Below are 17,257 nucleotides of genomic sequence, written 5' to 3'. Positions count from 1 at the left end.
AATGAAAATAATTTTATGGTTGGGGGTCACCACAACATGAGGAACTGTATTAAAGGGTTGCGGCATTAGGAAGGTTGAGAACCACTGGGATAGAGGAATTACAGGAAGCTGGGAACTCAGAGGAGGTGCCTGACCTTGGAATGTTAGGGAAGGCGTCCCACAGGAGGTAAACTTTGGTGAGAATATAACAAAGGGAAGGAAAACCTGTGCAGAGGAACCTAGGATGTTCCATACAATTTGATTATGGCTGTCTACCCAAAACTCAAGTCCTCAGGATTAAAAAAAACCCTCTGGGTTGAATTATTTCAGTCATTAAAATTTATTAAGAACTTATTGTCTGCCTGACTGCTGGGCTATGCTTTACTCACTCTATCTTCATTTTAAAAGAAAAAAACATATAAATTGAACCTGTATTTTCTACTATAATTATTAGCCTCTAAGTATTAAAATTTTTATGTTGGGGGGAAAACGTTTACTCCACCTAAAGGGCTTTGCTCAGCACCTGGCACAGAGTGAGTGGGCTGGAACACCTGCTCCTGGAATACTAATGGATTTCTGGAGGGCCCTGGGGTACCCCCCCCCCAACAAACAAAAACACACACACCCCATTCATCCTGGAGTGAGGGATAGGGCCTTTGATGTGAAGATGGAATTTCCTGCCCATTTGCTCCTCACACCTTCCGGAGGCCAAACGGGCAACCCAGCTGTAGCCCAAAGGGGGAGGGGCGCGGGGGCCGGCAGATGGCGGTATTTACATACAGCTGGGAGTCCCCCCTGAGACCAGGGCTCCTTGCCTGGCGTCTGCTGCATCCATGATGTGGGTTTGGGAGGATGGCTTTGTCTTGGGGAGGGGAAAACACAGCCACAAAGAACCCCGGGTCTTCATCACATCCACATGAGGCTATGCCCATGGACCTCCCACACAAGCCTCTGCACGACCTTGTACAGACCCTCTCCCACCCGCTCCACACGGCTGCCTAGAGGCACCTGCACAGACCACAGGTCCATATCCACAACACCCCCTGGTCCAGTATCTCACATACACTCTTACACATGCACAGAGGTGCAGCCACACATTCTCAGTCACACAATCATGAAGTCACATACACCTCCATTCTCTTCTTATGTAGATGCTGGCGCGCGTGCCTGTGCACACACACATTGAATCTTAGAATTATTTACAGCCTCACAAACAGGCTTGACATACAATTTGAGACACGTGGAGCCACCTAAGCTCACCTAGACACACTATCACAAAGTCATGGATACCCTCCAGTAGCTCTTGTACACATTCACATTCACGTAATCTTACCATATACAGTCCCCTAAACCTACCCCATCCTTAGCCACACACATACACCCTCACTACATTGCCTGTACCCACCAGACAAACTTACGGTTGTTCCAGCATGCTCCCCTTCCCCTCGACCTCCTCCCCTCGGGCCCCCTCGAGCCCCGTAGCGCTTGAAGGGGCGGAGCCGTCTCCTCAAATATAAGGCTCCGGAGCCAGCAGCTGCGGCTCCTCAGACCTCCAAAAGGCCATGGTCTGCCCGTGGATGCCTCAACTCCTGTCGCGGGCGGTGATCCTGGCGCTCTTTTTCCTTCCCCAGGTGAGAGCGGAGTGGAAAGGGATGGATGGGAGGGGGCGAGAACCGGAGGTCTTGGGGAAGGGGTGCAGGGCGAACAGGACACCCGAATACCCGCGGTCCCGTCACCCTGTGCCCCTTAACGCTCCAGGCACGGCCGGCAGGCGTTTTCGAGCTTCAGATTCACTCTTTCCGGCCGGGACCAGGTCCAGGGGCCCCCAGGTCTCCCTGCAGTGCCGGGGGCCCCTGCCGCCTCTTCTTCAGAGTCTGCCTGAAGCCAGGGATCCCAGAGGAGGCGGCGGAGTCTCCGTGCGCTGTGGGCGCTGCGCTGAGTGCGCGTGGACCGGTCTACACCAAACTGTCCCGGGCTCCAGCTCCTGACTTGCCGCTGCCCGACAGCCTGATGCGCGTGCCCTTCCGGGACGCCTGGCCGGTGAGACCCTGCCCCGGGGGCACCCTCGTGCTGGAGTCCTTACCCAAACCTTGACCCCTTTCTGTCCTCCAACTTCCAAGGCCCCAACCCTCCCCCTCATTCCAAATTCCCAGACCAGTAAGTCTACCATCTGGAAAAACCCTTTCTCAGACTCATAAACCCGACTTACTGACGATCCCAACTTTTCTGACTCTAATTTGCCCTCTAGGTATACAAAATGTTATAATCCCAGCCCTGCATGCTTGGGACCCCGAATTCCCGCCCCCACCCCCCACCCCAACTCAACTGGAAAGAATAAATGCACAGAACTTTGCCTCTGTTCCCTGGGGATCTCTAAATGCTGGGATTCTTATCTTTACCTCCAGTTTCCTTGCACCTAGGGACCCTCACACCCTGTCTTGGGGACCCCCCCCCAACTCGTCTCACTTTATCCTTTCTCAGATATTCCAATTGGGACCCGTGTTCATGACTCTTTCACCTCCAAAATCCTCTCTCCCATCCCACAACCCCAAAAGCACAGAGGTGAACAAACCTGTATTTGAAGTCTAAGACCCTTGTTCTTTTGGGCAAGTGACTTTTTCTTTTCTATCCTCAGTTTCCTCATCTGTAAAATGGGACATCATGGTACCTCACAAGGGTCCCTGTTGAGGGGATTCAACCAGGTTATCTTAAATATAGTCCTCACCACTTACTAAATGCTCAATAAAGGAAGCCAAAACTGCCATTTCTTCCCTGAGCCAGTCCCTCTGGAAGCTGTCCGTTGCCTGCCTGGTGCCTGGAATGGTCATTACCCCTAAACCCTGGCCTTCATCAAGTACTCACCCTGCCCACTGTTTTTCATTCTTTCCTCTCACCCTTCCAGGGCACCTTCTCTCTCATCATTGAAACCTGGAGAGAAGAGTTAGGAGAGCAGGTTGGAGGTGAGTGTCTTCAGTCTTGGGACTACTGTGTAGAATGTGGGAATTGGGGTCCAACGTGAGTGACATGGGCTGTCTGCAGGGTGGTTTTCACAGGATTGCTGGACCCATGATGTCATCACAGCTCTTGGAGGGTGGTGCTGGGTGTTGACAGCTTCAGGGCTCTTGCCATGTCCATACAGAAATGTCCTGGCACTGGATGTAGGAGTCTGTGGTCCCAATAGTGAAAGATAGGAACACTTACTATCTTGGAATTAAAGCCACCAGAGCAGGATAGAGCAGCTCACAGTGACAGTACTGCTCTGCCACCATTTGATTTTGAGAACCAAGGGTATATCACTTTTGGTTCTTGTACACAAAACTCTGTCACTGTGTCCATATAGAGGTCCCAGGGAGCATGGGATGCTGCGGTTTTATCAGAATATTGAGCAAAGGTTTCAGGGAGGGATATAGGTGATCTTATCCTTAATTCGAGGGGATTTTGGTGTCATGTAAAGCCCATGTGGGTGTTGTCATCATTTAAAAAATATTTTTTTTTTATTGATTTCAGAGGGGAAGGGAGAGGGAGACATAGAAACATCAATGATGATGAGAGAGAATCATTGATCAGCTGCATGTCCTCTACTAGGGATCGAGCCCACAACCCAGGCATGTGCCCTTGACCAGAATTGAACCCGGGATCATTCAGTCTGCAGGCTGACACTCTAGCCACTGAGCCAAACCAGCTGTCATCATTTTGATACAGAAAGCTGTGGCACAATATTGGAGTGTGACAGCCTTGATGAGGAGAAACTGCTACTCTCCCAGTATTTCCAAGGACTAAAGCAATAAGGGTAATTTATGATTTAGTAATTGGGGTCTCTGTCACCATTTTCACATAGGAAGATCCAGAGGCACAATTTGGGGATATTATGACCTCACTTCAAAAGGCCCGTTATTTTCCCTTGGCCATATAGCGATATAAATGCCACAGGGTGTTAGAGGTCTCATCACTAAAATACAAAGATTGTGGGGCAGCACTAGCCGGTTTGGCTCAGTGGACAGAACCTTGACTTGCGCACCAAAGGGTCCCGGGTTCGATTCTGGTCAAGGGCACATGCCTAGCTTTGGTTGCAGGCTCCTTCTCAGCCCTGGCCCTGGTCAGGGTGCATGCAGGAGGCCACCAATCGATGTATTTCTCTCACATCAGTGTTTCTCTCTGTCTTTCCCTCTCGCTTCCACTCTCTCTAAAAAACAACAAACAAACCCAATGGGAAAAATAGTGAGGATTAACCACAAACAAACAAAAGACACACACGCACACACACAGATCATGGTGCAAAACATTGGGGTATTTTGGCTTCTATGAAAGAGCTGTGATCATAGTGATGGTCACTGGACACTGGATGGGACTGTGCCTTCAGGGGTCTCAGGGCGCAGTAGGAGGTTCACCGCGCTGCTAAGGGGTAACTGCCATTCTCAGGGTTGGAATGGGGTGTTCGGCCTCGCTAAGAGGGGCAGGAAGAGTGCGAGCAGGCGCCCTACGGCTCTATCGCGAGACTGAGTGCGCCGCCATCTGGCCGGGCGATCCAGCGTCGCTCCCTTCTTCCCGCAGGGCCCGCCTGGAGTCTGCTGGCGCGTGTGGCCGGCCGGCGCCGCCTGGCGGCCGGGGGCCCCTGGGCTCGGGACGTGCAGCGCGCCGGCGCCTGGGAGCTGCGCTTCTCTTACCGAGCGCGCTGCGAGCCGCCGGCCGTCGGGGCCGCGTGCGCGCGCCTCTGCCGCTCGCGCAGTGCCTCCTCGCGGTGCAGCCCGGGACTGCGCCCCTGCGCGCCGGTGGAGGACGAGTGCGAGGCGCAGCGTGAGTCCTGAGTTCTGCCCCAACTCTTTTCCGGCCCTTCTTTAGCGCCACTCGCCGCCCCTAGGTCCCTTTTGCAACCCAGTTGCCTTCTTCAGGGAACTGGGGACTGGAGAACCCTCACCAGGTACCCCAGAACCCCACTCCGGGAAGCTAGGGAATGCCACTAACTGCTGCCCAGGCCCCACTCTAGTTTCACTCGTGGGCCTTAGCTCCCTCCCATGATCCAGCTACCTGCTTCAGGAAGACTGAGGACGTTGGACTACTCTCCAGTCCTGCCTTGGCACTCCAGGCCCCTTTCCTCTTCCTAGCATTCTTTTTGCCCCAAAAGAAACCCCACACACATTTCCCATGCTGGTACCCCCCTTCCTCCCCTAATCCGCACCCATTTCCAGATGCTAGGACCAACAGAGCTCTTCCAATTCTGGGGCCCTCCCTACCCCCACCCAGGCGCTTTGGAAACCCCTTGGAGTTCCCCTTCGCCCCCTAAAGGATCCTTCATCCTCCCTCCCTGCAAATGCAGGCCAGACCCCATTGCCTTCTAAAGCTTGGGATCCCCGACCTCCATCCTGGGAATCCTCAGATAGACATTGGGAATCCCAAATGTCTGAGCCCCACCAAAGCTCCTAGGACTCCTAGGCTAATCCAGCTCTTCCCAGACCTGCTCTAATCCAAGACCCTCCCATTTCCCATAAAAAGCCAGGGTCCCTCCCCAACCCCCAGATTCCCTTCCCTCATTCTCCCCTTTCTAAGCTCAGACCTGTGAGCACCACCATTCTTCATCCCCCAGCACAGACTCTGGAGCCGGTGGCCTGTGTTCTGCTCCCACTCTTTCACTTTCTAGCTGGGCGAGTCATTCCACCTCTCTAGGCACCAGTTTCCCTGTCTGTTAACTAGGGGTTACAATACCATGTAGCCCAGAGGGTTGTGTCACAAGGACGAAACAAGATGGTGCACAGAGAGCCCTTAGAAACAACTTTGCCCTCATCAATATTCCTTTTCCCTCTGCCTCTCTGTCCCCCATAGCGGCATGTCGAGCCGGCTGCAGCCCAGAGCATGGCTTCTGTGAGCAGCCTGATGAATGCCAATGCCTGGAAGGCTGGACTGGGCCCCTCTGCACAGTCCCTGTCTCCAGCAGCACCTGTCTCAGCTCCAGGGGCCCGTTCTCTGCTGTCACTGGATGCCTCATGCCTGGTCCTGGGCCTTGTGATGGGAATCCATGTGCCAACGGGGGCAGCTGTAGTGTTAGTATCACCCCCTCCCACCTCTTCCTGATAAGTAACCCTGGGAGTTCCCACCATCCCCTGACGGGCTCCATGAGACAACACCTGGGGAAGGCTGGGGTAGCTATCAGGGGAGGGCTTCTAGAGCTGTCCAGTCTGCATCTAGGATGGGGTGCTAGGAATGGGATTGGGGAGAGTAGACCCCGTAGATGGCAACTTAGGGTGTAGTGTGGGAATGATGAGTCCTGAGGGGCCACAAACTGTCCTTCCTGTGGGACAGAGAACAACTCTGGACTCAAGGTGTGGAGTGGTGGGACCAGATAGCGTGGGGACTTGGGGTGGGGGCATATCGGAGAGGGCTTCCTGGAGATGAGCCCAGGGCTGGGGCTTCTGAAATCCAATTTGGCTGAGGGGAGGTGACTGCAGAGGGTAGACCAGGTAAGTGGCCTGGGGTAAGCAAAGGTGTGGCTGTGGGAGTGAGCCTGGTGTGTGCTGGGATAATGTGGACCCCTGGACACTACCAGCATGGAACAGGGAGACATACTCAGGGTTCAAGTTAGGGGAAGGGCCTTCTAAGAGGAGATCTAAGGAAGGATCCATGGAGGAGGGTGGCTCAGAGCTAGGAGCTCAAGATTGGCTATGCAGACAGAATTGGGGAGGGCAGACTAGGCAGGCAGCATTTGGTAGGCAAAGGAGTAGAGGTGGGAATGGGCTCTCTCAGGGCCTTCAGAGCCTCTTCCCTGTGGGGTGGATGGGCAGACCCAGAAACATAGAGTAGAGGGAGGGGTTGTCTTGGGAGGGCTTTCTAGGTGAGGACCCTGCATGCTGGGAGGTGAGTCCTGACAAGGAGCAGCCCCCAGGGTTAAGACTAAGGAAGGGGATGGGATTTTGCTCCAAGGAGACCTCAATCTAAAGTCCTCTTGCCCCTACCCAGGAGACACCCGGATCCTTCGAATGTGCCTGTCCCCGTGGGTTTTATGGGTTGCAATGTGAGGTGAGTGGGGTGACATGTGCGGATGGACCTTGTTTCAATGGTGGCTTGTGTGTGGGAGGTACAGACCCGGATTCTGCCTACATCTGCCACTGCCCACCTGGTTTCCAAGGCTCCAACTGTGAGAAGAGGGTCGACCGGTGCAGCCTGCAGCCATGCCAAAACGGTGAGGTGGGGAGACCAGAACATCAGGGATGAGGGTGAGGGTCACTGCATGGTCAGTGTGCAAGAGCAGGGCTTGGTTCAGACAGTCCCGGGTGAGAACCCTGCCTTTGCCTTCTTTAGCCCCAGGGCCTGGAGAAGTGCCCCTCTTCCCAGCCTCAGTTTGTTCTTTTGTCAAATGGGTCAGGTAATATTCCTATCTCATAAATATTTATTGAGCATCTACAATGTGCTAGACTTTGTTCTAGGCCAGTGATGGCGAACCTTTTGAGCTCGGCGTGTCAGCATTTTGAAAAACCCTAACTTAACTCTGGTGCCGTGTCACATATTTATATTTTTGATATTTATTTTATATATTTAAATGCCATTTAACAAAGAGAAATCAACCCAAAAAATGAGTTCGCGTGTCACCTCTGACACGCGTGTCATAGGTTCACCATCACTGTTCTAGGCACTGGGAATGAAACCAAAGCCCCTGCCCTCATAGAGCTGATGGGGCAAATAAACAAGATAAATAAGTAAATGTGTGCAAGGTTAGATGGTGATAAAAATGAGAAAAATAAAGCCAGAAAGGGAATGGGTAGTATATATGGGGTGGAGGCCGGTTGACATTTTAGCTAGAATGGTTAGGGAAGACCTTGCTGAAGGTAGTGAGGAAGGGAGCAATGTGGGATCTGGGGAAAGATTATGTTCCAGGCAGAGGGAACAGCAAGTTGTAAAGGCCCTGAGTTAGGAATGTGCCAGGTGTGTTGAGGATCTCAGGGAAGCCAGTGTGGTTGAAGCAGTGAGTGAGAGATGAGGTCAGGGAGGTGACCAGGACAGATCCTATGGAATTTCCTGGGCCACGGGGGAGGATTCTGGTTTCATCCAGAAAAAGAGCCACAGGAGATGTCTGAGTAGTGGAGAGACCTGATTTGAACTAGGTGCTTAAAGTTTTAATATGAATGTAAAGAGCTTGATGCATTTTTATTATAACTAATTCTCACCAAAACACTGAGTATTCATTCATTCTGGGCTGTGTGATACTAGGGACACAGCAGTGACCAGGACAGCTCTGGGCCCTGCCTTCATGAGGGTATCAGTCCAAAGGGGAAGACAGAGAAGAGTCATCCTCAGCTACAGCTCAGAGTAGTCATGGGGAGTGCAGGATGGGGATGAAGGGAGATTCCCGGAGGGCTTCCTGGAGGAGGAGACACCTGCGCACAGACCTGAAGGTAGAGCCCTGGAGGAGAAACCTGAAAAGAAGGAAGGGAAAAGGGCCAGGTGGTTCAGACCCATCGTTCTGGCCGATAGAAAAAGAGAGACACAGGCAGCCGACAAGGTGAGGCTCAGTTAATCCAAGATTTCACCAGAGGGCAAGAAGCTCCAAGCACACTCCTAGCGGCTGGCCCTGGAGTTAGATGGGGAGACACAGGGAAACCAGAGAAAAGGTGCGGGTGGGGCTTACTGGGCTGAGAAACTACCGGGCGGTTGGGGGAGACCCTCTCCCGGGCTGCGCCCCTCACGCCCCTCCTCCACAGGCGGGCTCTGCCTGGACCTCGGCCACGCCCTGCGCTGCAGCTGCCGCGCCGGCTTCGCGGGGCCACGCTGCGAGCACGACCTGGACGACTGCGCCGGCCGCGCCTGCGCCAACGGCGGCACGTGTCTGGAAGGCAGCGGCGCGCGCCGCTGCTCCTGCGCGCTCGGCTTCGGCGGTCGCGACTGCAGCGAGCGCGCCGACCCCTGCGCCGCGCGGCCCTGCGCCCACGGCGGCCGCTGCTACGCCCACTTCTCCGGCCTGGTCTGCGCCTGCGCGCCCGGCTACATGGGCGCGCGCTGCGAGTTTCCCGTTAACTCCAACGGCGCGGACGACGACGGCGACAGCGTAGGCGCCTTGCCCGCGGCCCCGCGGGGCCTGAGGCAGGGTGGCCCGCAGCGCTTCCTTTTGCCGCCGGCCTTGGGGCTGCTGGTGGCTGCAGGTTTGGCCGGCGCTGCGCTCTTGCTGGTCCATGTGCGACGCTGTGGCCCTGGCCGCGGTACTGGGTCTCGCTTGCTGGCGGGTACCCCGGATCCATCCGTCTTTGCGCTCCCAGATGCACTCAACAACCTGAGGACGCAGGAGAGGCCCGGGGATGACCCGAGGTGAGCGGCTGGGCCACACGGGATGCCTGTTCCTCTGGGCAGCTGGCGTCCATCTCCATTGTGCGATTGGCTTGATTCCTTGATGGGCCTTCCCGGCTCCAGCCCTTGTCTGATTGGGTCAGCTCACAGTTCCCCTGTTGGCTTTGGGTTCCCCTCCGTGGTGGGTGAGGAAAACAAGATGTGAGAATTTAAAGAGCCTAGGTCTTTTTTTGTTTGTTTTTGTTTATTTTTTATTTTTTGTTTTGTTCTGTTTTTCCTGGCAGCCCGTCAGTAGATTGGAATCGCCCCGAAGATGGAGACTCTAGTGAGATTTACGTCTTATCTGCTCCTTCGGTCTATGCTGGGGAGGTAGCTACCCCTTTACTCCCTTTGCAAACATTGCCCAGGCTGGGTGGGGGCAGCCCACACTTTGCCTGTAGCTCTCCTTCACCCTGTCTACAAATAAGGAGAGAGTCTTTGGAAGGTCCGGAACCCACTTTTCAGTTCTGACTCAGTTTAGTTCGTGCTGCCCTTTTGAGCTGCTTGCTACCTTCTCTTTGGAAGATCTGTGGGCTTGAAGAGGTCACAGTGGGGAGCCTCAGGCAGACTTCTCCACTGATTTCCCCTCACTGGGGAGAGGGAGAGGAGCAGGACAGTCCTTTCTAATGCCTCATACTGATTTTGTTTCTAGGCCTGACCTGCTCCTTCTCCATCAGCGCCGGGAGACAGAGCCTGGGTATTTTTGTATTTACTTGATGGTGCCCAACCAATCTCCGCCTGACACTTCAGAGTTCAACCTGGAAGGGGTGGCTGGGAGGATTTTACAGCTGGAAGTACATAATGGTTATTTATATCATTGAGTTTTTTTCTTTCCACTTCTCCAGAGACTTCTGACTCTTACTTTGATCAGCTTTGATGCATCAGATTTTGTGTTTTGTATCTGACACATTTCTGGGCCCTATGGGAAAGGAAATAGTAGACCATGTGCTGAGGCTCCTAACACTTCTGCTCACATTTTATTGAGTGAAGGAAGTCACATGGTTAAGCTTGGTATCTATGGGGCAGTAATTAAATCCTCCTGTGAGGGAGGGAAGTGAATAGTTTGAATGGAATAGAGTCTGCCATAGATATATCCCCAGGAGAGAGATTGCCTGGTTATAGGTCACAGCTACCAATTTCACCAAGTATTCACAGATTGCTTCCTCAGTCCACACTCCCACCATGATGTACAAGAATTCCTGGGGAGACTGTCTTTTCTCTGTGTATACCTTTGTTCTATTCCAGGGGTTCTCAAACTACGGCCCGCGGGCCACATGCAAATACAAATATTGTATTTGTTCCCGTTTTTTTTTTTTTTTAAATATATTTTATTGATTTTTTACAGAGAGGAAGGGAGAGAGAGAGTCAGAAACATCGATGAGAGAGAAACATCGATCAGCCGCCTCCTGCACATCTCCCACCGGGGATGTGCCCGCAACCCAGGCACATGCCTTGACCGGAATCGAACCTGGGACCCCTCAGTCCGCAGGTCGACGCTCTATCCACTGAGCCAAACCGGTTTCGGCGCGTTTTGTTTTTTTACTTCAAAATAAGATATGTGCAGTGTGCATAGGAATTTGTTCATAGTTTTTTTTAAACTATAGTCCAGCCCTCCAACGGTCTGAGGGACAGTGAATTGGCCCCTGTTTTAAAAGTTTGAGGACCCCTGTTCTATTCTATTTAAAAAGTTTCCCCATGTATACATATTATTGTTTTGGAAAACCTCAGAAAGGATCCCCTGTGACATCACCAGTTAACAACTTTTTCTTTCTTACTGGTATCAGATAGAATAGCAGACTGATTCCTTCTGTTGTCCCTAAGGGAGGTGCACTAAGATCTGCTCAGATTAAAAATTTTGGTTATTGGCAATTTGATACCATTCAACTGAATACTAATTAACAGGAAATTCAGGGGATACAGGATGTTTTATGATACAGTGGGGATGAGCAAAATCCAGACGGGATTCTATGGGATACATGGTTGGCTTCTTCAAGAAATAATTAGCATTTCACTTCCTATCCATTAGAATGACTGTAATCACAATGACAGACAAAAACAAGGGTTGGCAAGGATTTGGAAAAAAGGAGACTGTCAGACACTGCTGGTAGAATGTACAATGGTGAAGCCCCTTAGAAAACAGTTTGGCAGTTTTTACAAAAAATTAGACATACCCTAGCTGGTTTGGCTCTGTGGATAGAGCGTCAGCCTGCAGACCGAAGGGGGTTGATTCTGGTCAAGGGCACGTACCTCAGTTGCAGGCTCCTCCCCAGCCTGGTCAGGGTGTATGCAGGAGGTAACCAATCGATGTGTTTCTTTCACATTGATATTTCTCTGTTTCCCACTCTATTCCATTCTCTCTAAAAATCAATGGAAAAATATCCTTGAGTGAGGATTGAAAAAAAAAAATTAAACATAGAATTACCGTATTACCAGCACCTTTACTTCTAGGTATCTACCCAAGAGGAAAAAATGTATATATATACAAAAACTTGGATGTACATGTTCACAGCAGCATTATTCAGAATTGCCAAAATGTGGAAACCACCCAAGTAGCTATCAACTGATGAGTAGATAAACAGAATATAGTCTATCTCTACAGTGGAATATTATTCAGCCATAAAAAGGAATGAAGTACCATACATGCTACCTCATACAAACACACTAAATACAAGGTGCTGGTCACATGATTCCATTTACTTATTTTTTATTTTAATTTTTTTAATTTTTGAAAATATATTTTTACTGATTTCAGAGAGGAAGAGAGAGGGACAGAGAGCTAGAAACATCAATGATGAGAATCATTGATCGGCTGCTTCCTGTACACTCCTACTGGAGATCGAGCCCGCAACCTGGGCATGTGCCCTTGACCTGGGACCCTTCAGTCCATAGGCCTATGCTCTCCACTAAGCAAAATTGGCTAGGGCACATGATTCCATTTATATGAAACTAGAGGCCCGGTGCATGAAATTTGTGTACTGGGTGGGTGTGTGTGGGGGTCCCTTAGCTAAGATTTGTAAACAGCCCAAGTGCCCATCAGTAGATGAATGGATAAGAAGGCTGTGGGAGCCCTAGCCAGTTTTGCTCAATGGATAGAGCATCGGCCTGGGGACTGAAGGGTCTCAGATTCTATTCCAGTCAAGGTCACATGCTTGGGTTGCAGGCTCAATCCTCAGTGGAGGTGTGCAGGAGGCAGTCGATCAATGATGTCAAATTACTGAAAAAACAACAAACAAAACAAAACCGAATAAGATGGGTCATGGGTGTCATTCAGATGAAGAATCTGTTCCTTGAAGCAGGACTGGCAGTGACTGAATGTTGATGGTACTGTTTTGGATGTGGAATAAATAGGACGTGCAAATGCTTTGACTTGTCTCTGCCTCTCCAGGTTCTCAAATTTCCTTCCAAATGAGATGGAACAAGGCTAAGTAAGATCCAACAGGGGAATCTTCCTTAATTTTGGGAATATCCTAAGACAGTTGCACATTTCTTCTACGACTACTGTTACTACTACTACTGCTACCACTACCATCACCACTACTGCTACTACTACTGCTACTCTGGAAAATTACAAGCCTATATCAGCCAATTTCTGCCATCCTCCTTCCCCACATTGTCTAGCAGGTAGTAGGCATGGGCCTTTGGAAATGAGCAAAATTATAGGAACTGAAGAAGTAAGAACAGAAAAATAACAAGTGGAATACAGCAGCAAATGAAGGAGTCATTTTATTAGAACATCAGCCAAGATATCTGCTTATTCCTTGAATTCAGTAAACAGATACCATAGATTGAATAAATACCTATAAATTCAAGTTTCACTATATTGAATTTCTGTGTCATAAGGAATAACTATCATTAAAGAACTAATGGACATTAAAACAAAATCCTATTATAAAATACTTTTAAAATTGAGATTAAAAACAGACATCAACACCAGCCCATGATTCCTTCTAAGACCACTCTTAAAGTTCAGAGGCAGAGTCCCTGCTGCCTTGAACAGCCTGCTGAGAGCAGAGCTCAATTTAAAAGCAAAGCTGGGAAGATGTGCTTTCCCATCTTGGATGGGAAAAACTCATTTTTTTTTTTTTTAAATCAATGACTGCATACAAACTGAAGGCAGGCAGTTGAGTTCCATGGATTCCCCTTTGATAATGCTTCCTGGTCTAAAGGATGCCCACCCATGGCAGAGTCTTGGCACTGTCAACAGACAAATCCATTGGTCATCACAGGAACAGAGCTGGCTGGATTATTAAACAGGGATGACCGAAGTTCCCTGATTTGCCATCATAAGGGAAGAGTCCCTACCCAAATCAGTAGGCCCTGCTCTATGACTTTTGCCTCGCAGGCTGCTAAGGTTTAACTTAAAGTAGAGTAGCAGCTTCCGGAACAAGGAAGGCCATCTTAGATTATTAGAGCCCACAGGGAAGGAAAAGTTATTCTGGTCAAAACTCCTCATTTTACAGTTAAAGGAAGCAGAGCCCCAAAGGACTAAGGTAGAAGGCATTCCACACCAAGGGGCAACTTCTAATTTTTTCTCTTTTAGCCAAGCTTTAAATCTTTAAGGCCAAAACTTACTACATTTAGCACAATGGCAATAGTACATAAAGTAACCTGAATGATTACTCAAAAAAATAAGTAAAATTAAAAGGCTACAATGCACAGAAGTCAGACTGCCTGGGTTCAGATTTTGGTTATACCACTTATTCAAGCAAGTCATTTCACCTCTCTGTGCTTCAATGTCCTTACTGGTAAAATGAGAATGATAACAGAATCTGCTTCAGAAGGTTGTATTAATAAGTGCAAAGCATTTATAACAGAAGTTGACATGTAACAGATACTCAGTAAATGTTAGTTTTGAGTATTAGCTAGAAGAAGAAAGCCCATTTCATAGAGGGTCAAACTGAAGTCCAGAGATGGGTAGACTTGCTTAGCATCACAGAAAATTGGTGTTTCCTGATCTTCCTTGGGCCCAGGTCCAAGGTTTAACACAGGAAGGGCTCAGGGATTGGGAAACACGGTGGGTCAGGACTCCTGTTTGAAGTCCTGCGGTGACTCTGAATAAGGTCTGTGCCTGGCCTCGTAAGATGGGACCAACATCAACACCCTGCTTTACATCCTGTGGTTACCTGAGATGCTGTTACTTATGTATATGTGAAGGTGACACAGGAAGCCTCTGTGCTATTTTTTTCCACATCTTGTGTTAAGTTAAACTAATTTAAAATAAAACAAATATTTATTGGACACCTACTGTGCCAGGCCTTACTCTAGGAGTGAGGATTCAGCAGAGAACAAGACAAAACGCCCCCCTGGAGGAGTCACAGCAAACAGAGTTCTTCCTCTTCCCTGGGCTCCGGAGTCCCGTAGCCCCCGTTTGAATCCTGGCTCTGCTGCTAGCTGAGGGCACCGGTGTCGCACGTGGCCCTGTGTAAAGGTAAGATCTGTTATTGTCGGCCTACCGGTTCTGAGCTCAGGTCCTCCCTCCTGGGAGCGATGTCCGATGGCCCAGGCTAGTCCTAGCACCTCCTGGGAGCCTACAGGCCCAGAGCTTCCCTCCCCATCTCCGGCCCCTGCCTGTGCCTCCGCCTCAGTCCTGACACCGGCCGGCCAGTCTGGTGATGGCCGTGTCGCCTCTCCCGGGAGCCTGACTGCTGGGCCAGGGCTCTGCCCCAGCGGCGCCAGCACAGGCGGGCCGGTACCGGACGGGAACAGCAGCGAGGGGCGCGGGCAGGCGGGTCCTTACCGTGGCGGCCGGGGGTGGGGGTGGGAACCACGACCGGAGCCTGAAGGTCCGCCTGTCCCCGGCCCGAGCGGTAGAACCTCAGGGCGGTGGAACCCGGTGTAACAGAGCCCCTTGTGCTCGCGCCCCTAGAACCCGGGGCGCTCGGCCCAGGAAGGAGGGCGGGCGGATCCCACCGGGCCGCCCGGGCCGGGCCCCCATGAACCACCAGGCGCGGGCCTCACACCCCTCCCCGGCCCGGACCCCCGCCTCGGTCCGGGCTTCGATCCCGGTCCGGCCCTCGAACCAGACTCCGGCCCCATCCTCGGCCCCAATCCGGACCTCGATTCCGGTCCCGGCCTCGACTGCAGTCCGAACCCCAACTCTGGTCCGGACTCCGATTCCGTTCCAGGCCGTGAGACCGGTCCGGACCTCGACTCAGTTCCCTGACTCGGTCCCGGTCCAGTTTCCGACTCCGGTCTCGGCCTCGAACCCGGTCCAGACACCAACTCGGGTCCCTGCCCCGGCCCCGGTCCGGACCTCGACTCAGTTCCCTGACTCGGTCCCGGTCCAGTTTCCGACTCCGGTCTCGGCCTCGAACCCGGTCCAGACACCAACTCGGGTCCCTGCCCCGGCCCCGGTCCGGACCTCGACTCGGTTCCCTGCCTCGGTCCCGGTCCAGTTTCCGACTCCAGTCCCGGCCTCTACCCCCGTCCGGACCTCGACTCCGGTCCCGGCCTCGACCCCGGTCCAGACACCAACTCGGGTCCCTGCCCCGGCCCAGGTCCGGACCTCGACTCCAGTCCCTGCCCCGATCCCGGTCCGAACCCGGACTCCGGTCCCTGCCTCGGCCCAGGTCCGGACCTCGACTCCGGCCCCGGCCTCGACTACGGTCCGAACCCCGACTCCGGTCCCTGCCCCGGTCCGAACCCCGACTCCGGTCCCTGCCTCGGCCCCGGTCCGAACCCCGACTCCAGTCCCTGCCTCGGCCCCGGTCCAGACCTCAGCTCGGCTCCCTGCCTCCGTCCGGACTTGGACTCCGGTCCCGGCCTCGACTACGGTCCGAACCCCGACTCTGGTCCGGACCCCCATTCCAGCCCGGGCCCTGAATGCGGTCCCGGTCTCGGCTGAGGTCCCGGACTTGGAGCCCTTCCAGCGCGCGGCTCCGCCTCCGGGTCCGCCCCCGCAGCCGGCTCCCGAGCGCCCTCTGCCGCGGGGTCAGGGTCCCGCAGCGCCGGGCGTGGGGCCCCGCCCCTCCGTCCCCGATGAGCCGGGGCCCGCCCGGGAGCTCCTGCCCGCTCTCCATCGGTCGGCCTCCGATTTATCCGGACCCACTCGCAGCTCCACCCCAACGGCCGATCCCGCGGCCGCCAAGCTGACAGATCCCATGGCCGGACCCATCTCCATGCCTGTCCTGGGGGCCGCCCGGCTCGCCACTTTCTTACCTATTTCTACCAACACATTCGCCTCCACCAGCGAGTACGTTCAAGTGGACAAAAGGATTGTGATTCGAGTGACCTATTGGTGAGGGGCTGTTCCCACCCACACCCGCCTCCCTCCCGGGGGAAGGGTGGGAAGGGTAAGTGCTGGGGCTTTGGGGATTGGAAGTAGGGCAAGGGGAGGGAGTCCCAGTTCCAGGTGGGAAACTTGGCTCCCCTATCAACTCTTTGGGGCTAGAGAGCACTGGGTTCAAATTCCTGCTCTGTCCCACAGAGGTGGATCCTGGCTCCAAGCTTCATTCATGGACTCAGTTTTCTCCCTCCTTCCCCCGCTTCCTCCTTCCCTCCCTCCCTCCCTCCCGCCCTTCCTTCCTAACTTATTTTGGAGTGTCCTGCCCACCAGGGGCCAGGCCTGAGCCGGGGATGGAGTGCTGAGCAGAGCCATCTGCTTTCCTCCCAGGGGAGACAGGACAAGGTGTGCCCTGAGGGACAAGGGGTGGGGAATTTCAGATTGGGTGGTCAGGGACAGTCTTTCTCAAGAGATGGCACTTGCGATGCATCTTCTCAGTGATGAGAAGGAGGCTGCCAAGTGGAGAGCTGGAGGTCGGAACGATGAAGGTAGGGAGGGGGAGGAAAGCAGCAAGTGCAAAGCCAGAGGAGGCTGGCCCCGGTCTGGAGTGTCTATTGCGTCAAGGACAACAGTAACAGCAGTGACTTCCTTGACCTTCCTGTGACCCAGGACTGGGTGCCTCTGTGGGAGGGGCTTTTCTTCCATTCAATCCCCATGCCTCTCTTCTGCCCTAGGGGTTCTCTCCCCTTA

At 52.8% G+C, this 17,257-nt stretch overlaps 1 protein-coding gene across 1 annotated transcript; it reads left to right on the top strand.

Moving 5' to 3' along the window:
• The first annotated feature begins 1,434 nt into the window (after positions 1–1,434).
• Positions 1,435–13,100, top strand: DLL3 (delta like canonical Notch ligand 3). The gene is made up of 9 exons (XM_036345299.1): positions 1,435–1,610; positions 1,738–2,019; positions 2,882–2,939; positions 4,531–4,773; positions 5,797–6,014; positions 6,928–7,150; positions 8,667–9,267; positions 9,531–9,615; positions 12,671–13,100. Exons 1-9 carry the CDS (start codon positions 1,542–1,544, stop codon positions 12,692–12,694), a joined length of 1,803 nt encoding a protein of 600 aa, XP_036201192.1. The 5' UTR covers positions 1,435–1,541; the 3' UTR covers positions 12,695–13,100.
• Positions 13,101–17,257: the final 4,157 nt, after the last annotated feature.

Source organism: Myotis myotis, unplaced genomic scaffold (genome assembly GCF_014108235.1).
Source record: "Myotis myotis isolate mMyoMyo1 unplaced genomic scaffold, mMyoMyo1.p scaffold_m19_p_19, whole genome shotgun sequence".
Lineage (NCBI taxonomy): Eukaryota > Metazoa > Chordata > Mammalia > Chiroptera > Vespertilionidae > Myotis > Myotis myotis.
Note: the sequence above shows the minus strand (reverse complement) of the source record. Positions and strands in the feature narration are given on the sequence as shown.

Excerpts from the sequence above, each read along its gene's own strand:
- DLL3 (XM_036345299.1), top strand. The coding sequence starts at position 1,542 with ATGGTCTGCCCGTGGATGCCTCAACTCCTGTCGCGGGCGGTGATCCTG. Across the intron at positions 2,020-2,881 it reads CCTTCCGGGACGCCTGGCCG|GGCACCTTCTCTCTCATCAT; the intron begins GTGAGACCCTGC and ends TCACCCTTCCAG. Across the intron at positions 7,151-8,666 it reads CCTGCAGCCATGCCAAAACG|GCGGGCTCTGCCTGGACCTC; the intron begins GTGAGGTGGGGA and ends CCTCCTCCACAG.